Here is a 21,632-nt window from a genome sequence, read left to right on the forward strand (position 1 = left end):
CAGGAATTTCCTGGGTCTCCAGAACCAGTCTGGTATTGCTGAGACATACAGTCTCATGAACTTGGCCTTTTCACTAGGAGATGTCTAGTCATTGTTGGAATACCTGGACCACAGCCCGTAAGTCAGTATAGCCAATATATTAATATATATGTATATATATATACATATATATATAAACACATATAGACATACATTCTATCAGTTCTGTTCCTTTAGTGGAACAGAAGTTAGTTAAGTTAGTTAGTATAATCAGAGGGTTCTGGGTTCCCTGGTTGGTTCCCTGGTTTAACATAAAGACAATATTCACAAGGGCTGCAATTAATCTTCCTGTATGCTCAGTCCCCACATGTAATTCTGTAGTTCATTCCACCTAGAAGTGAGGGCTGTTTTTCTACTTTCTAAGTCTGGCTTGATCCCTGCCTTTTTCTATGACTGATAGAATGTGCTAGGAATGACTCTGAGAACTGTCCGTCTTGAGTTTTTCTCGTACCAATCCCTGTGTTGTTACTGGGATAATAAGCAAGAGGGCTTCCACGAAGATGAAAACTCACAGGGACAGCCACGGTGCACCCCAGTTTACATCACTTGGGCCATTGGTCACTCAGGGTACCCAGTAACTGGTCATGCAGATCTAGAAGTGGCCATGGTTGATAGCAACAGGAGTACAACTGAGTTCTACCCAAAAACTTGGGATCGTTCCCTTTCTGCTGCTTTGATAAAATATCCTGACAAACAGCAGCTCGGGGAGAAAGAGCTGTCTGTAGCTAGTGGTTTCAGGTTCCAGTCTATTGTTGAAGGGAGTTAAGATGAGGAGAATTTCAAGCAATAGTCACAGTCACACCTAAAAGCAGAGAAACAACGCCTTGGCACTGACTGTTTAGCCAGCTTTCTCTTAGTCAATGCAAGACCTCAAAGTTGGGAACCGTGCTGCCACTTTCTTACAAGTTGGTCTTCCCACATCAACAGAGGCAATAAAGATAATTCCTCTTGGTCCTTCCTAAAGGCCCACCTGACCTAGACTCTCTCCCACTGAGCTTCTCTTCCTGGCTGATTCTTGGCTGTGTCAAGTTGACAAAACAGATCAGCACGGAACCCAAATCACCACGAAATCTTTAAATTAATCTTCATTAACTTTTATTGAGTTTCTTAACTGTGTTGATAATTTTAGCTTGTTTGGTTATACCTTCTGCTGTTACTCCATTAATTACTGACTCTTTTCATTTGATTCTAGCACCAGGTACACCACATTCAGACCATCTGTGTGCCTGTCTCCTGGGCTATTCCGCTCTGTCCATCTGCTTCTTGTCTACCTCTTCAATTCTCTTTCCCCCATCTTCTCCCTCTCCCATCTTCCCCCAAATATCTCTTTCCCATCCAATAGCTCTCAAGTGCAGTTGTTGTAGTTCTTTCCAGTTCTTGACATCCGCTTGATTTTAGTTACAGGGTACAGACCTCAGGAAATAGTCTTCATCTTTCCAACCCCTTAAACAATCTGCATGAGGCAGTAACTCAGAGGACAGCCTTTGAGGGATGTGCAGGGGCAGGGAAGGGTAGAGTGGCCTAGGTTGTTTATTGTGGCCATTATTAACTTACCTATTGACACCTGCATAGTAAGACATTGGACTGGCTTTTTTCTTAATTGTTTTTTTCTTGCATCTTTTACAATTTTTAAATTTTAACCTGTCATTTTCAATTAAAAATGTGAGACTATTAATTTCATTTTTTTTCTCTCTAAGAGGTTGGTGGGACAAATTCACTGTGAGATGAGTGAATATCGAGAGAGCCCAGGACATCGGCATTCCAGTGCGACTCGCACTAGGAGCTTCCAAACCTGCCCTTGAGCATTGCAGCTAAAAATGAGCCATTCTCCACTATCTTCTGAGGAATGAGAATTCACAGTTTTACTATTTCTGAGGACTCGGGAAAGTACATGATGTAGGAAGGAGAGTTGCACGGTGCTCAAGACCAACATCTTTCTGAGATAAGGAGAACTGGGCTCCAAACTTGATTAACTTCTTTGGAATTGTGGAAATGATGCAGAAATGTCCAGTCAGCTTCAGCAGAGGACCTTTGGAGTCAGCAAGAAAAGTAATCCAAACACCAGAGAAGCAGAGAAAGGACATTTTGGAGTTACAGGGCAGACTGGCCATTTACATAGCAAGAGGATATATATTTTTTCTATTTTTAAAAAGTCAAGCAAATAAACAAATGCTTCAAGCGATATATTAAATTCTCAAAAGGTCCTCCCTATGGCTCATTGGATTTGAGTTTTTGTTGTTTCCCATGATCTGTTTCATCTAGGTTGTGAGGCTTGTACTGGTAAATGTTTACAATAATATTTACAGCAACAATACACTAAAGTCAATATGCTCACTGAATTGTACTAAGCCGGTTGAAAATTCTAATGGTACATGAACAAAGAGAGGGTTCTGAGAAGTCCAGCATCCATCTTAACAGATAAACTGCATCCTAGAGTGAAAAAAAACATCATAGCGTGCGCGCATGCGCGCGCACACACACACACACAAACACACGCACACACACACACACACACACATGCCCTCACACACATAGAAACACACACAGAGGCACACACACATAGTTTTCTTTTTAAAAACAACCTGTTTTGCTAAAACATTCAAATACCAAAAGAAGTAGCTGCTATCAGAAGCAACATTTCTTCTAAAATAGACCAAGATAAAATAATACGGAATAAAGTAAAAGTTAGCAGTACTCGTGTATAAATCATCAGAGCCCCTCACCTTCTTCTATTTAATCAACTATCCTGCTGACAAGAAGAGACATAGGGAATTTCTCAGAGCAGTCCACCAGACTTGGGGGGTGGGTCAAGGAAAAAGAACCTGTCTGCTGTGTGCATGTTAAAATATTGCACATGGGGTAATGAAGAAGAGTTGCCTCTTGCAGAATTCCACCAGATCCCAACCAGCAGGTGTCTTTGTTCTCATAGTTCAGAAGGAGAATTCAGACCAGTTCCAGTGAGTAATCAAACTTTATTTCTAGTAGAGGAGAAGCCAATTACAGGGGACCCTGTAGAGCAGAGAGTGGACTTAGGACACAGAAGCAAATGGTTGCCTCTTCCTCTTGTATTTCTCTCACCCCTGCCCTCTCTGGAGTAATTGGGTGTGTTCTCCTTCCTGGAATAGGTAGGGGCTTTCTCAGAAGCTGTCTTCATGCTGTTAGCGTGGCATGCACCTCCTGAAATGCTATGGAGCAAGGTTGAGCAGCCCATGAAGTTGGGAAGTTATTGGGGAAGCACTCCAGAGCTTGAAGTCCATAAGATCAAGGGTAGCCTGGGCTCCAGAGGAAGACCCTGTATTTAAGAGAAGAGAGGTAACCCAGTGGTGGTGGTGGCGCACGCCTTTAATCCCAGCACTCGGGAGGCAGAGGCAGGAGGATCTCTGAGAGTTTGAGGCCAGCCTTCCAGGACAGGCACCAAAACTACAGAGAAACCTTGTATCAAAAAAAAAAGGGAAAAGGAAGGAAGAGGAGAGGGGGAGGGAAGAAGGAGAGAAGGAGGAAGGTCAGAAAGTAAGGAGGGAGGGACAGAGGGAGGGAGGGAGGGAGGGAGGGAGGGAGGACTGAATCACCTAGGATTGGGAAGAACTGTTTAGAAAAGAAGTCAGCCATCTGGACTTGGTAAAATTATTGCTTTCACATTTATTTCGTGTTTTTTTTTTAACTTTCGTATTTGCTTGTCTCTTCTGTTTGTTAAAAACCTCTCTCTATTCTTCATTATTATCTCCTCAGGATTAATCACTGGCCTGGTATTCAATACTTATTCTCTCCATGAATATTTTAGTGCATATTTTAAAAATATGTGCTATGTTTCAATATTTATGAGCCATTTGTAGAGTCATTCTGAATGTTTTCAAATTTATACAAGTATCACATTTTAAATATTCATCTTCTAGTTGCGTATTTTCAGCACAGACTCAGGCTTTTTGATAGTTTTCTGTGCTAGTTGCAATCGCAGCTTTTAAAATCATTACTGTAGTATTATATTTCATTGTGTGACCATAGTGATTTACCCATTTTCCTAGGAGCTGGCATTTGGGTTGGCTCATTAACCCATTAAACATTCTCGCAAGAACACTGTTGCTCTATCTTGCAAATCCAATCAAGAAGCTTTCTTGTAGGTGGGGTTGGCACCTCCTGGGGTGTGCTTGCTTTCAACTTCATATATTATTGCCTTCTTTTCCCGTGGTAGCTCCACCTTACACCCCCATTAATCCTGTCCCCACCCAAGGCTCATGCTGCCCAAATTATTTGTGGCTAATGTAGAGATCTGTCATTGAAAATTTGTTCTTTTCCTCAACATTGGTGACACCCATCATCGCTATGGTTTGAGAGTCTTTTACAAGTCATGCTGAAATTTTATCTATGCAACCATGCAGGGTGCTGGAGGTCCTCAGAGATGATGGTTCATAAGGACACAACCCTAGGGGCTCAGGCTGTCACAAGAGTGAGCTTCTCATCTCAGGAGTGACTTTTAGCAAGGAGCTACCCCTTCTTCCCTCTCCCCTGCATACTCTCAGAACAGGGATTGAATGTTGCACAAGCTCATGACAGCAAGAAGGCTCTTTTGTTGTTTTGCCAATATCCTTTACATAAGTTAGTAGATACACTACATATATGCACATATATATATATGTGTGTGTATGTGTGTGTGTGTGTGTGTGTGTGTGTGTACATGCCATATACCCTTTTCTTTATACCTTGCCAGGGTGGTTTTTATAAAAAAAAAAACCTTAAACTTCATGTGATCAAAATTTATTAAATTTTTGTTTTTCTCTTCTCCTGTGTTTTCTCTAGAAAATTCAATATACACCCTGGGGCCGTGAGGATACCATTTGATTGCTCTCCTGACACTTTATGGCTTTGCTTTTTTCATTTAGGATTTACCTCACCTCAAGGTTGTTTCCAGCTACTTTGTGAGATAGAGGTCTAACTTTATTTTTCATAGGTAATTTTTCAATAGTGGTTCACTTCTTTTAGTAAATGGTTTTATCTCTACAGTTTGTACTGAAACATTTTCCTATGTATCTATATACTACAGTTTATTTGTCCGGGTATATTACTTTGTTAATATGTGGATACTGTGAAGCTTGTGTTTGCATGTGCATGTGTGTATGTGTGTGTTTGGGTGCACGTGTGTGCATGCACATCTAAAGATCAAACCAGGGCTTTACATATACTAGGCTAATGTTCTACCAATAAGCTACATGCTATCCCTACCATGCCATCTTAGAAAGTGTCTTTTCTATTTAATAGAATAATTTCCTCATCCTGTTTCTAAAAATTCATTTTCTTTGCTGATGACAATCCCTTATGAATGTGGGGATACACCTTTGGAGTCTCTTGACAGTATGTCCAAGTTACAGCTTCAGCTATGGAGAGTGGCTCAGCTGCTGCAATGAAACATTCCTTACCAGTATCTGATAGTTAAAATTTGAATATTCTGTGTCTATGACGATACTTGACTTTTCATTTATGTTCTAGTATTGTTACCTTTTCTTTTCCTACCAATTCCATCATAATTAAGACACGGTATTAATCTGTTCATTTAGTCCCAGTTTATCTTAAGAGGCAGAAACGATCGACTCTCTACTGAAATCTGATGTTTCCCTTTATATATTGTAGAGATGTTGTGTCCAAGTAGCTCTCTACCCAGGCACGCATCTCCCAGACTTTCAAGCCATGAAGTGTATTCATGTGACTGGTCCTTAGCAGGATGAGAAGGACTCAGATAACCTGAGGATTGGCATGAGGAAGGAGGACACTCACTTTACTGGGAGCCAACGACCTGCAAGAGTGATTGTTCATGGTTGGATCCTGGGGTGAGATATCTCAGTGGCTACTGAAGATCACTAGGGTTGGGATACTGAGAAGATGTCACTACCAATAGACCAGCGTTGGCTGGGAGATGGCAGGAGCTGTAGAGAACTAGGTGTGTCCATGAACGGCCTTAAGAATGATGGGACTCCAAGATGTTGGGGCTATGTGATGGTGCTTAGCTACTGGAAATTTAAGGTGGTAGATGATGCTATGACAGGTATGTGGGGGAGGCTCAGGACATTGTCTGATGTGCGACTTGAAAATGCTCACTAGGATATGATGTCTCTTGGAGGTCAATGGATAGACCAACTAGTTTGCCATTAGAAATAGCAAGAGTGGAGCTGAAGGCACTCACTTCAGCATGGGGCTAAACGCTTGTGCTCAGTTCCCAGACACGAAGCCGGTTCTTAGACCCAAAACCACTGAGTGATCCCAGAGATTTGCACAACTCTAGTACATCTGTGTAGTGTTTATTAAAACCAGACTACCCAACAAGCTGGTCACAATACCTGCTCTACAGTGCACTTCTGCTTACAAGACTGTCAAGCGCATGTTACATATTGATTTGCACGTTTTGATTCAGGCCACAGGAAAGGAGGAAAGAGCCTGTCTCTGTCCATGCTGCCTGCAGGGAGCAGAACCTCCTGCCCAGGACATATATCTCTGGACTGCGTCCATGGAGAAAGAGTTGCCTTTCATGGTTAAGATGTCTTTTAACTCCTGTTTATCCCTGGTCTTCTGTTGATTGCTGATTTGAATCAGGGTACCTCGATGTCCACATTAACCACGTTACACTTCCACAACTCACAACTTAATTTTGTCATGGTTTCCAGGGGTGCTTTCTCTATTCCAGGATCTAGTTTCTGTGTTTTCTGTTCATTTCAGCACATTGTATGAGCAGGATAATCAGTTGTGGTTTAACGCTTGCCTTGTGGCTGTCCTTCATCCTCTGACTCTGAGATGAAAGAGCTCTGTGATTCCTTTCTTCTTGTGAATCTTAATTGTGAATCTTATTCTCACAATAAACTACCAGGAAGATTTCACTTTTCTTCCCAAGGAAGCAGCACCCTTCTCTCTCCTGTGCATAAGCTCCATGTGGCTCGTCGCTTTTCCCTTTTTGCTTTGGCTGCTGGGAAGCCTGGTGTTAGTATTTGCTCTTAATTACTGTAGCATTCCTCAACAGGAAATTTTTAATTTAGTTTAGTTTTCATTCTATGATTACCTTTAATGTTCGTTTCTCTGAAGATTTATTTTTATAATATGCTTATGAGGTGGGAACTGAAACAGAAACTGTGCAGGGAAGCTGCTTATCTGCTTGCTCCTTGTATGTTGCTAAGCCTTATCTTAGACAACCCAGGACCACTTGCTCAGGTGGCACCACCCACAGTGCACTGGGCCCTCCCACATCAATCAAGAAAATGTCCAATAGTCTTGCCAACAGATCCAGCTGATGCGGGAGTTTCTCAATTGGTGTTCCCTTTCACTAAATGACTATAGAATGTATCCAGTTGCCAAAATAAGAAAACAAACAAAAAACAAGCCAAAGAATGAAAACTAACTAGCACAGCACACGTAAGGATCTAGGACATTTAGGATTTCTGCTATTGGGGAAAGGATGCAACATATGGATTATGAAGGAATAGTAATAAGTATTATTATTCTCTTCCAAGTAACATGGAATGATCGATAGTGACTAAAACACAGCCATCAGTTACTGTCTGTGAGAGCTTTTAAATGAGATCGCACATAGACATCATAGTCAGGCAAAGTGATACTATACAAGACAGCATGGATGCTCATAGTACACATTTGTGTTTATATGTACATAGTCATGAGAAAACATTCTACAATACTGTCTCAACACAGCTTTGTTGCAAATGTAGGCTCCCTCCTGGCTTTTGCCTTTCCTCGGTATCATCTTAAAGCTTTAGATTTTGCATCAAAGAGACAGGATCATAGACTTCTGAGTCTTCCAGAGCCCGGCAGAGTGCTCCCTGATGTGACCAATCCCTGTGATTATTACATCAGGGACAGAATGATGGTGTCCGAGTGAGGTAAATCTCCAGGGCAGACAACATCCAGGCCGCTAAGGCAATCAATCATAAAACGATCTTCTGGCAGGCTCAGCTGTGGGGGTTTTCATCTATTCCCACTTAAACAACTGCTTTAAAAGCATCTCACTGTGTCTCCCTTAGGAAATTATTTCATTGTATAATTGCCCTTGCTTCAAGTGGAATTTTCTTAATGTCCAATTTGAACGGCCTCTTTTTTCAGTCTCAGGCCATTGCTCTCTATTACAGTACTATTAAGCACCTCTAGTAATTCCTATCCCTTTCTGAGAGGGTGAAATTGGCTCCCACTTCTCATTTGAAAGTGTGGCCTCATATTTCTAGATAAAAATGAACAACATGTGCAAACGACAGGTGATCGCGCTGCCTGTGAGAGAGGCGGATGATTTCCTTGCTCAGAGAGTGTTCACCTGCTTTTGAAAGCAAGCTGTGGACTGTTGCAGGGAGCCGAGAGTACCCCATGAACACAGCCTGGTTTTGAGCATGCTGGGACAGAAAGACAGGGACACTCAGTGCCGTCAAGGAACCCCGAGCCTGTGTTAGCCACCATTCATGGCCTTCCGTGTGTGAAGGGGGAGATGTAACTCCAGACACAGACCTCCTGCTACTTTACTTTCCCAAGGTGTAGGAGGACCAGCTGCAAAGGGAAGCCAAGAAGCTGAAGTGGAGGGCGAATCTTTGAGGAATACCATGTCAATCAGAGCTTGAGGACTTTGAAGTTTTTACCACATTCAGATTCTTCTGGGGCAGAGGTTAAGCTGTGTGTCTCTATGTTGGCCTTTCACTCACATGTACATAGATCTGCCACTTTTTTTTTTTACCTTTTTTATGGCATGCTAGAAGTAGGAACATGGTTCTGAACTTAATAGCAAACTGCCTTCTTCATTTATTTGTTTGTGCATGTGAGTATGTGCATCTGTGTGAGTGTGGATGTGTGTGTGAGTTTGTGTGTGTGGTGTGTGTGTGTGGTGTGTGTGAGTGTGTCTCTGTGTGTGTGAGTGTGTCTTGGTGTGAGAGCATGTGCATGTGTGTCTGTGTATGTGAGTGAGTGTGTTTATGTTCGTTACTGTGTGTGTTTCTGTGTATGTGAGTGTGAGTAAGTGTGTCTCTGTGTGTGAGTGAGAATGTGTGTCTCTGTGTGTGAGTATTTGTGTCTGTGTGTGAGTATGTGAGAGTGTGTATGTAAATGTGTGTGTATATGTGTGTCTGTGTGTTTGAGTATGTGTGTCTGTGTGTGAGTGTGTGTGTATGTGTGTCTGTGTGTGTGAGTGTGTGTACAGTGTATATGAACTTGTTTAGCACATGGAAAGGTGCATTTGCCTGTGAAGGTCATGTGGACACCAGAGATTAACACTGATATTTTCCTCAATTGCTTCTTTGTCTTTTGTTTTTGGACAGGGGTCCTCACTGAACCTGTAGCTCACCACTTAGGATAGGCCAGCCGGTTAGCAAACCCCACCATTTGTTTTTCTCTGCCTCATCTCATTGTGGTTACAGACACACACATGCTGCCATGCCTGACTTTGACATGGTAGTTGGGGATGCGAGCTCTGGTCTTCATACTTCTGCAGCAAATGCCTGGTTCCCTGGGCTATTGCCTTAGTCCCTTGCTACCTTATTCCTAATTTTAGGACCTTTGTGAATCTCGCTCTCATTTTCTCCCTCCCGTGTTCTCCATGTTCTCAGTGTCTAATGCCATTCCATGACCTTGAGATGAAATACAAAAATTGCATTTTTTGGTTGGAGGTGCAGCCCAGGAGTACAGGGCTTGCCTATTGTGTACAAGGCCCTGGGTTTGTGGTTCGTAGTACTGCCAGTACATAAATAAACAATTAATTATGAATGAATGAACAAATTAGCTAATCAATTAATAAGAAAAGCAATAAAACGTGTGGTGTGGGAGGTCCTTCTGTCTATGTGTTGCTTTTATTGGTTAATGAATAAAGAAAGTGGCTTGGCCTATAGCATGGGAGAAGGAAGGCATGGTCAGTCAGAAGCCATGGAGCCACTGCCGGAGACAGGTGTGCTGAAACTTTGCTGGTAGGCCATGACCTCATGGTGATACATAAATTTCTAGAAATGGGTTAAATTAAGATATAATTGTTAGCCAATAAGAAGCTAGAGCTAATGGGCCAAGCAGTGATTTAATTAATACAGTATCTATGTGGTTATTTCAATTCTGGGAGGCAGGGATGAACAAGCATCTCCCTCCAACAAACAAGAGGCCTGCTCCAACAAATGTGGTTCTGTTCTCGGCCCAAGCAGCCTAGGCCTGTGCACAGTCCATCTGCATTCTGTGAGCACCCTACGAATCTGGGTTTGTTCCTGGGTTCCACAGCAGCTGCATATAAAATCCCCATTCTGATTGTCAGGTCCCTTCTGTTTCAAGTCTGACCCTTTTCATCGTGAAAAGTAAAATTCAATAAAGTCTAAGCAAACAAATCAAGTAGCACATGTAAACATCAGGGCATTCTCCATGCCGCTGTCCTGGGGCTATTGACACATTGTCTCAGAGGGGGCCTTACACAGCCCAGGAGACTGATGAAGATGGTACCAGGAGGGATCTTCCTCTACAGAAGGTGACCATCTGCTGTCCCACCCCCGTGGGGAGGGAGAAACACGCAACAGGGCATCTGCTCCTAGGGCTAAGATTTTTGTCATTGATGATACAAGAATAATGGCAAATCTTTCTACAGAAATTAGTTAAAGTTTGAGACCCTGCTGGAAGTTGGTGGAGATCTAAGTTTGGAACAAACATTAATAATGAGAACTATTGAAAAAGAATGTCAAATCTCTAGCAAAGCAGCCCCTCCCAGTTGAGAGAGATGTTATAGGGCGGGGGAGGGGCAGGCAGAATGAAGCAAAGAGCCCTGATCTGTGGAAGAAGCTGTAGCCATAGGAGTAAAGAGGCAAAATCCTGAGGCATGATGGGTAAGTGTTCTCATCACTTTCCAACGCAGGGTGATGGGAAGTAGCTATTGCGTCAGTCATAATCAAATTGCGCTGGAGGCTTGGCAGCCCTCCCACGATGTCTCCAGGTCTAGCTCAGGCTGCTTTCGGTCGACAGCTTATGCTCTCTGCTCTGACACACAGCCTAAGGTAGATCTTCTGGAGATCAGCCCTATCAACATTCCCATGGATGGGGGCGGGGTTCATGCCTTTGTGTCACCCACGCTGCTCCTATAAGTCACAGCAATGACCTCACTGGGTCATTAAGCTGGACTTGGAGGGAACCCTTTCTTTGGTCTGTCAGGGCTCTGTGCTCTGTCAGTGAGTAGATATGTCTTTGTGTCTCTCTAGGAAAAGTCAAGCCATAGTAGGGTGTTTTTATGTGCTGATTCAGAAGGCTCGAAAGCCTTGCTGTACCCACAATAAAACTGTTGAGTTTTCCAAGCCTGGAGATGAAATGAATTCTGGTTTGTTCCAGGTACCAGCGGTAGCTGTGGCATGAATAGAAGACCTCAGCTATTTGTGTTTGTCTATGGTCTCTGAGTGAAGACCTCTTTCAAATGTACCCCATCTTACTTTTGGAGACATATATTCTTATATGCGCCATGACTGCTATCATATTGCTTATCACTGGGAGGGAACTCTTCTTGGGCTGTCTGTGACCTGTTTATTCTGCAGGCCGCTCCGGGTGAGGCCAGCCAGAACCACTGTGCATTTCCTAAAATGTATCCTTCTATAGATTCCGCCCAATCACTTCCCATTCCAAACACTGTAATTTATATTTTGTGGTTTCCCTTTTTTTCTTTTCTCTATAGGCCTTTCACTTAGTTGAGGTTATGACACATCCACACCCATCCCTGTAACCCCAAACTCCATGTATCCAACATGGTGCAGGCTCATAGAACCACAGCTAAATGACTTGCCCCCTTCTTCAAATTGTTATTTTTATGTTATTCTTCAGATGAGCCCCTGAGTGAATGCATTTTTATTGACTGAAACATTGGCACAATTTGTTTCAAACATTTACATGCTTCCTGAAGGTGGGGGCTCCACGAGCAATGGCTCAAGGTCTTGAACTTACAGATTATTGTTCTAGTTTGTTTTCTGTTGCTGTGACAAACACCATGACTGAGAGCAACCTGCAGTTTGCAACCTGGAAAGGTGTTTTGTTGTTGGTGGTGGTGTTTTTCTTTTTTCTCTTTTTGTTTTGTTTTCTTTTGTTTGCTTGCTTGCTTTATTTTTGGTTTTTATTTTTGTTTTTGGTGGGGTTTGGTTTTGTTGCTGTTGTTTTGCTTACACCTGGATATCCATCTTTGAGGGAAGTGAGGGCAAAGAACTCCAGCTGGAACCTGGAGGCAAGAACCGAAAGGGAAGCCATGGAGAAACATTGCTTACTGGATTGTTTCTCATGCTTGCTTGACATAGCAGCCAGGATTATCTGCCCAGTGCTTTCACTAGCCAGAGTGAGCTGAGTCCTCTACATCAATCATTAATCAAGAATAGTCTCCATCGATAATTGGCCCATGGGTCAAACTGATAGACGTATTTCCTCAATTTAAGGTTTCTCTTTCCAGATAATTGACAAAAACTAACCAGGGCAGTGAGGCTGCAGTAAGAACATGGTGAATAAATTATACCCTAAATCACTGTCATGGCCTTTGATCACATGTGTGTGAGGAACTAGGGACAACAATACTCTCACGCTTTTGACCTACGTGACTACAGACCATAGACAGAAATGGAGAGTCCTTCATAGTCAAGAATTTAAAGGCGACAAACCAGAAGTATGATGTTACAACAGTTCCTTCCAGATTCACGCACCATGCTGCGGTGCAAACGTGGCAATGCCAAAAGCTGTCAGGAGTGGGGCTGTGGCATTGCATTTAGAGATGGAACATGGTTGCCACTGAGTTCTAAATAGGCTACTCTTTTAGGATTTTCATAAATGTATGATACGAATATATGCAAATATGAATTGCCTATCTATATCTTTATCTGTATCTATCTACACACATACACACACACACACACAAGACAAGGTCTCACTTTGTAGATTAGGTTGGGCTTGAAGTCAGAGAACTGCTTGCCTCTGTCTCCTTTGGTGCTGGATGTGAGCCACCGTGCTGGCTTATAACACACACACATGCACACACACACACGCACACACACACCTGTTTAAGAATGTGTGTTGTTTTTAATCCACATGAATGTCTGCATATTATATATGAGGCTTGACTCCTGGAGTTGCTGTCTGATGCCCACACATATGCCATGGTGTGCGTGTGCATGCTTTATTATTTTATGGGCTTTAACTCAGGGATCTGCTTGCCTGTGCCTCCTCCAGTGCTTGGTGAGAGCCAGCATGCCTAGCATGTTAAACTGGGAGCATGTATGCATGCCCCTACCTCAAACATCACATGCACACAGATTTAAACAACAACAACAAAAAAAAAACTGTTCCAAAGAAAATATTTTCAGTAATAAGACATGTATTTTTCATTTATTTAAATATCATAGCTACTATATTTTTAGAATCCCCAAAGATCTATTTTAGCTTTACTTTGAAGGTGAGGCATCCTCAGTATTAACTTTGGTTTGTAAGTGATCAAGCACCTGTGATCTAAATCCCAGGGAGCAGGTAAATGGTGGAGCTGCAGCCATGGGCACCTCGTGGACCTGTGTGTGCTATAGAAGGAGGAAGAGTGTGGAGCGCCCACGTTTCAGTCACAACTTACTGCTGTCAAAAGTGGAATCAGAATCTCAATACGCCCTCTATGAAAGCTCAGAACTCCATCTCTGTTGCTTCCCCCTCACTGTATTTGATTTTTCTAAGTCATTCTTTTAAAAATGTGTTTTCCACAAAGGGCTCACATTGCTAATGGTGATTTACAGCTCTATTTCAGTCTTCAAGCTATACTCACAGTTATGTAATCTTATTTGTCTAATGCTGGCACATCTCTGCCTCTCCTCATATCCCGCAGAAGTGTGTTAAAACAGCAGCACCATGATCTGTGAGTCGGAACATTTACTATCAGAGCACTGTCAAGACAAAATCCATGAGAGTAAGGCAAAGCACCTCAGTGCATTTGTACTCCTGTTTTCAATGGTCCTGAATAACTAGAATGTAGTCAACCATGTAATAAAAGTTTGTGTAAGTCATCAGTGTTCTCCTTTATATTTACACAGAGGTGTAGGAGATCATTAGAGATGACTTTAATTATTTACCCATGTGTTTATTTTTCTAAGTATCTGTATATTAATATCTTCACCTAAGCTTATAAGCCAAATCATCTATAATTAAAATATGATGAAGATAAAATTATTAAATGAGCTGAAAAACACTTTGAATGTTCTCTTGACAATAAATTAAATTCTGAATATGCTTCACTTAAGAAACCATCACTTTACATAGCCAATTTAAATATTCTACTGCAAGAAAATACTAGAGGCAAGGCATGGAGGTACATTGCCATTTAATCCTAGCATGAAAGGCAGGGGCAGAGGCAGATAGATCTCTTTGAGTTTGAGTCAAGTTGGTCTGCATAGTAAGTTCAAGGACAGCCATAGCTACATGGTAAGACTTGTCTCAAAAAAAGAAAAATTAGCAAAGGAAGGTGGAAAGAATGTTTGGCATTAAATAACATTGGAAAAATCATATATAAATATAAAACCTGTCTTTGCCATTAGCATGTATAAGGTTTGAATCCACAGAAGCAAGAGGCTCAGCAATTTTTAGGAATCATAAAACAAAGACCCAAATTTCCCAAAGTTCTATGGAATAAAGGCAAGCATTCCAATTCAGAATTAGTATTTGACTTAGAATCAACATGAAGGCTGAATAGAGAATGTATTTGAAAAGCGGATCTGGGCTGGTGAGATGGTTCAGAGGGTGAAGGTGCCTGCCATCAATGGGAGAGCTCAGCTCCATCCCTGGAGCCCCAGTGGTAGAAGGAGGAAAGTGACTCCTGCAAGAAGCTGCACTATGACTTTCACATGTGCACTAGAGAATGTGTGTGCGTGTGTGCGCACGTGTGCACACACACACACGAGTAAATATGATAAATAAATGTAATTAAAAAGTGAATCCATATTTATCAAGACCCTTCTTTTATAAGGGAAAGAGATTAGCTGGAAACATATTCTGTCCTCAGTGTAGTTATTGGTTCAATGGCTCAATTGAAAAAAGAGATTTATATATATACTTTTCATGGTCAGGGATTAATTTGATGAAAAAAATAAGTAGACCCAGATATGGGAAAATGGAACAGACTTCACAAGGAGTGAACTTAATTGGAATAGCACAAAAGCTCCATTTGAAAGGGAAAAGAAAAACGATAGACAGAGAGAGATGATAATCCACTAAGCAGGGTGTTTAAGTGCTTAACTCTACCGACAGCTAAACAACATGAAAATGGAAAATCCCCATGTAGAAAATGTGATCAAATGAAAACCAATGAGAATTTCCCTGATACCATTCCCATAACAAATTTCCAGCAGGAAATATAAGCCATAAAGCAATTAGTATGCAGTGGTATTAAGATGAAAGCTAGGAGGTTTTATTGCCTCAAATAAACATTTTCTCAAGGGCCAGTCCTCAGGGTCTGGAGTTCAGTTATTATTTTTGAAATGTTTTCCTAACTATGAGCCCCATAGGGAATTATACATGGAGGGATTGGAGAGCCATCTTATATCTGTGTATGATGTTCTAGCCTTTGTGATTTGATCATTGCCATATACATTCTTTGTCAGTCACCAGGACAAATGTCAGCACCTTTGAGTTGTTGACTTGCTGTCAAAACCAGTGGTAGTTTGGAGTTCACAGTCTAGAATCACAGGAGGAATCCGACCGTAGCTCTTCTGTATTATTATAGACAAATTTATCATCCAGGTACACAGCTGAATTCCAATAAAGACAGAAGAAGACTAGGTGCAGGGTGTGCATGCTTACTAACAACATTTAAAACTTCCTAGTAGGTACAGTATAGCTATACACCTCCAATATTCCTATAATTAAAGCAATGACATGGATATCATCTTATGTTCAGGATCCTTATAATAATAGTTATCAAGCTGAGGGGCTATTGGTGGTAGTGTTTGCTTATAGTATTTCTTGGAGAGACGCCATTCAACCCCAAACACCTGGGACCACTTTTCCACGCAGCATTCACAAGATGATGCTCAGAAGGATAAGAGTGACACCAATCAAATACAAGCTGATATGGAATGTTCAGTCCTAAGTGAAACTTCTCTGCCATCCCTGTGAGAGCACAGGGGCACCACAGAGGATGGGATGAAAGAATCCAAGAGCTGCAGGAAAAGGTGGAGTGTCCTGAACACTATCTTCCAGGCATGACACAGTGTGGCACAACTGAGGTCACAGACACTATGATTACCTGCACAAAATGGGGCCTGTCAACATCCTATCATGGGAGGGGAGGCATATGAAACATCACCCCCCAAGAATTTATAGGCAGTTAATGGTTGGTGGGAGATGAGAGACTTTTCCCTGAGTGGGTCACTGGGCACGCTCCTGTAAATAACCCCCTATCCTTGTTTTTGTAGGAGCTCCCATGAAACTCATTGATTCATCAAAACCAAACCAGCAAGCAAAAAGTGCCTTGGACTCAGGGGAGCAGATTTAGAAGAGGGAGGGGTAACAAGATGGAGGCCATGAGAGTGTGAGGAAACACTGGGGTTCAATTTGATGAAAACACATTTCACACATGTCTGAAAACATTATGATGAAGCCCATCCTGTATAATTGGTATCACTAATAAAAACATCGAATAGACAACGTGTTGAAAGAGAGACCGAAACAAACTGGTGGTAAAAACATGACCTTCCTCCACAAGGTCAAATAAGCTTTTATTTGGATTAAACACTACAATACCATATATATCCATTTAAAAAAAAGAAAACTCTATAGTGTATATAAATTATTCCTTCCATTCCTTAGCTCTCTTCTTTCCCATTACAGCTTTGGTACAGTGTGATTTAGTTTATATATTTTTTAAATACTTTTAGCATCACAAACTCAACACAAAGTACAAAACTAATCCGAATCAGGGATATTGTAATCTACACAGTGGTATTCAGTGGTAGGAGAAAATCTTACCTTGATGAGTTCATGTCACTAGCTGAGCTACAAAGGCAGACCTAGCAGACATGACGGAGATATGCACCATTAACCAGCTAATGTATGTGTTAGTCTTTGATTAGTTTGTACAGAACACCAGCAGCAGTCGTTTTGAGTGTTGAGTGAATACGGAAGTCCTCAGCCAGTTGCGCGTCTCCTCCTTCTGTGAAGGCCGTGAGTTACCCTCTGACGACGTGGCACTCTGACGACGTGGCCCTCAGGCAGCCCCAGCTCTCAGAACTTGACCTGCCAGCTCGCGTTACTCAGGCTTGCACAGTTGGTCCTGCAGCTAGCAGACATGACAGGAACCGTGCTGGAAGGGCAGTGTGGACCCATCAACCTTAGGTTGTTCTGAGGGGTTGGCGGCGTGACATTACAGTACACAGGCATTCCGGTGGCTGGGAGTGACCCTTGACCTGCCTGGTTGGGCAGCATAATTGACGGTTGGTATGTCTGCTGGGGCACTGCTTGAGAACCTTGGGTCATTGGCACCTGTGTAAGACACAAGCAAAATTCTGTGTGAAAAGATTGCTTTGATGTGTCCAGGGAAGGGTATGGTGTCATAAATATCACTCGAGTGTTTGAGTTGGACTTAACAGGTTCATAATCCTGTGCCTATCATTTGTCAGTTATTTTCCCTTGGAGAAAGGCACTCAGTCTGGCTGACTGTATGAATGGTGGCATGTCTTATAATCCATTGTACTCATTCACAGGTATCCTGGGATGCAGGTAGCCTGTAGCTTTAGGTTGCATGTGGAGGATGGGTACCATTTGGGTAAGTATATCTCTGTTGAAAATAAAGACTGCAAGTATGGCAGGGACATATCCCAGGAGGCAGCAGATACTGTGATGTCTGAACTCTTAGAATCTGCTTCCCTTCTTCCCATTCTTCCTCCTCTGCCTTTTTTTCTTGGCCCCAGGACAACACCTGGATACCTCTCTTTATCTCAGTGTGAAAAACCATTCCCCTTTCTGGTTTCATGAGAGGTAGCTTGGAGCCTTCTTTAGGATGGAGGGGCTTTTGTCCTGGTAGAAGGGGTGAGTCAGCTTCTTTAAACCTAGGGCACCCAGCACAGCTAAACTGAACAAACAAATCTTACTCGCTCCTCATTTCTTCTCCTAGAGGGCTTCGGGTGACACTCTGAAAGCATACATCATATGTGTTAAAGACTCAGGTTGCCCTGTTCTGGGAATGGGCTCGTGCTGGCATTATTGTGCTTTAGATGCATCCGAGATGCCATTTAAACATCTGTGATAACTCGAAACTGTAGTAGAAGGAAATTTACTTGAGTAAATACAAAAAAACCATATTTGGTCTTCTATCAAGTATCATTTTAATAGAGCGCCCAAAGGGTCTTCTATAGAATGCTAATGAAGAATTTCCTTCTACAAATAGGAAGTTTATATGGGAACAAATTCAGTTTAGCATTGGAAAGCCCAGACATTTGGAATGGGCACCTGCACACTTTTTCTCCTATATCACAATCCAAGTCAACTGATGTGTGGACGGGTCAGGCATCCATGACCCTACTAACCGCTCACCGCAGGGAATGTCCTGTAGTGTTTGCTCTGGAAAGTGGGAGCTTGTGGCTGGGGCTTTTCCAGCTGCAGGCACGCACCTGATAAGAAGACATGGTTGGGTAGGGGACCATCACGCCCTGCACTGGGGTTCCTTGCTGACCGCTCATCACACCCTGGCCATGAGAAGACTGCTGTACTCCCATCAGGCCTTGGAAGCCCTGCTGACCAGTCAAGACTGGCTGGTAACCTGCAAAGGTAAGAGAGACAGAAAAAAGAGCCTTCTGAATGGATTGTAAGAGGCTGGAATAGAGAGAGCTTGTGGCATTGCTCAGGGTGCAAGCACTCGTCTCGGACTTCACAGTTTCCATGCAGTGATTATGCTATCCAGGTGTCTGTTTCCTGAGAATAAAAAGTTTTCTAAAAGAATCTCAAGGCATAGACAATCGCATGGTTTCAAAAGGTATACTGACATTTCCATTGCTACATAAAATAGTCCAAGAAAAAGCTTCTAATATTTCTATTGTTATAAAGAATGGTCCAGTGAAAACCCCCTGACATTTCCAATGCTGCATAGGATACTCAAAAAAAAAAACCCAAAATCCTGACATTTCTATTGTTACATAGAATAGTCTAATGAAAACCAGGTATTTTTATTGTTGCACAGACTCGTCCAAGGAGCATATGTGGCTATTATTAATTCTTCATTACACAGAGGCCTCTCTTGACATCATAAATTACAGCATTCCTGTTTGGCTTCTTCAACGGTCTCACTAATTTCAGATGATTACACATGTTTCAGTTTAAATGACTGCTTCCCTTAGCTTCCCAGTCTCCCAAGCTAGTGTCATGCATGTAGATCCCGCCAAACAGTCTTTTTACATAGTCTGCTTGGCCATGTTCTACTCGAACAAAATGACTCCCTGTGCTGAACAATGAAACATCCACTGGAGAAAATGCCTCAGCAGAGGAAAGTAGACTGTAGCTTTATTCTGTTCAACAATTCACTCCTAAGAGAACATTCTAGTAAAATACCCAATAAACAGCCATGAACACATATGGGATAGTATAGAATACAGTATTTTTTAAAATTATATGTTTTTGTTCATTTGTTAGTTGGCCTTCTTTTCTTTCTTTTTCTAAGTGATAGAGCAGATTTGATTTATTCATTCTTGTCCTCAAAACAGGTATTTCAAAATGCATTGTAAATAATGATAAAGAACAGTTCCTATAAACATGGAAGAAAGTTACGATTTTATATAGGTTGATACAGTAATAAATAAGCACACAGCTTCAGCCCCTGCTGTACAATAAGCTGTGTCCAGAGCTTATACAATGTATGACACCGAGAAATTGAGGATGAAGGGGGAGATTCTTACCACAGACACTGAGAGAAGTTGTGCAACCTGATTCTAAAAGTGAAACGAGAACACAGAATGTACACTCATTGTTAATAAATGCCACGCATTGCATATTTGTGAATGCTGTGACTTCATAGTGAGGAAAGATGAACTTATAGCCCTTTGTGGAAGTAAATACTTGGCTGTATAAATATACTTCTTCATTTCTCTCAGAAATAATCACGGGAACGTGGTTGCAGAAAAATCACTGTGTTAAAAGCCTAGCCTCTTCTCCAGATTGATTTGGAGCAAAGTGTTGGTAAGGAAGGCAGGAGATAACAAGCTGGGATGGGTCCAGTATGGAGGTCTGCTCAGTGCCTGTTTCTAAAGTCACCTTTTATCCTTGTGCATCCTCTTACTTTTTATTCCCACTGCACACCCTGTTTATTATTGCAAAGGTTTTAAACACTACTTCTCAAAAGGTCTCGGGTGCAGACGTGTTTAAGTCCATTTTCTTTTAGAATTGTTTCTGTGGTCTTTAGTGTCTACACTCCCTATTCTAACTCACGTATTCAGCGGCTGTGAAGTTTACATCGGGAGGTCTGGCAGGGGGTAGATGCCTTGCAAGCAGGAGGACCTGAGATCAACCTGTAGAATTATTGTTTAAAAGAAGCAAATCTGGATATGAGGACAGGCGTTTGTAAACTCAGAGCTAAGGAGGCAGAGAAAAGCAGATCCCGGGTCGCTGTCTTTCCGGCCTAGCCTGAGGGTGATCCAGGCCATTGAAGGGCCCTAAATTAAAAAGGAAAGCAGTAAAAGTGGTAACACCTGAAGAATCACACACACACACACACACACACACACACACACACACACACACACACACACGGGGTGGGGGGAGAACCTACATACACAAAAGACACATTTCCTGAAAAGACAATCTGAGACTTTTTTACCATTTCATCTGAGCTCTTTGTAGCGAACATTGTTGCACACATAAGAAAATAACTTGATATGGTTGTGGGAGAGTTACGATCATTTATGAGCTATATTCTCCCTTACCATTTGGTTTTGTAACAGAGAGCAGGCAATGTGAACTCACTGTCAAGGTCAGGCCACTGGGAGTATTGTAACAGAGGCCTATCTCTGCCTGAAAACTAAGGGCAATCTTTTAATATTCAGGATCTAAATGGATCTTTTAATCATTATATGTGATTCTCAACCTGTGGGTCATGATCCCTTTTGGTTGTTGAATGACCCTTTCACAAGGGTCACTATCAGAAAACACAGATATTTACAATATGATTCATAAAGTAGGAAGATTGCAGTTGTGAAGTAGCAATGAAAATAATTTTATGGTTGGGTGTCACCACAGCACGAGAAAGCATCACAGCGTTAGGAAGGTTGAGAACCACTGCTCTAGGTAAATCAAACACATGAAGAGCGAAGGAGCGGTGAAGAAGATGAGGCGGGAGGAATGGGGGAGACAGTGGTCTAATGTCCAAAGCTTATTTACGTGACTGCTGATCGACCTCCCTCATCCTTCCACAGAGTCACTGTGTTAAATAAATAAATAAACAAACAAACAAACTGGTGTGGCTGAGAAGAGATCTATCCACCAGCACCATCGCCAAAGGAAAACTAAGGGGAAGAGGAAAGAACAGAAAGAACAGGGGTGTAAAGATGTTGAGGGTGTGGTGTGTGTGGTAGATGGAGAGAGGGAGGGAAGGAGGGAGAGAGGGAGGAGGGAAGTGAGGGAAGGAG

General features: G+C 42.1%; 1 protein-coding gene across 15 annotated transcripts in view; it reads right to left on the bottom strand.

Annotated features, from left to right (window-relative positions):
- Positions 1-16,701: 16,701 nt before the first annotated feature.
- The window catches only part of Arpp21 (cAMP regulated phosphoprotein 21), a 160,853-nt gene continuing 155,922 nt past the window's right edge, over positions 16,702-21,632 (bottom strand). For all 15 annotated transcript variants that reach the window (XM_013346555.2, XM_013346553.2, XM_026778930.1 and 12 more), the window contains 2 exons: positions 18,630-18,778; positions 16,702-17,502 (listed from right to left, as the gene is read on the bottom strand). In XM_013346555.2, coding sequence (XP_013202009.1) covers positions 17,245-17,502; positions 18,630-18,778 — 407 coding nt within the window. In that variant the 3' untranslated portion in view covers positions 16,702-17,244. The remainder of the gene's footprint in view (positions 17,503-18,629; positions 18,779-21,632) is intronic.

Source organism: Microtus ochrogaster, chromosome 5 (assembly GCF_000317375.1).
Source record: "Microtus ochrogaster isolate Prairie Vole_2 chromosome 5, MicOch1.0, whole genome shotgun sequence".
Lineage (NCBI taxonomy): Eukaryota > Metazoa > Chordata > Mammalia > Rodentia > Cricetidae > Microtus > Microtus ochrogaster.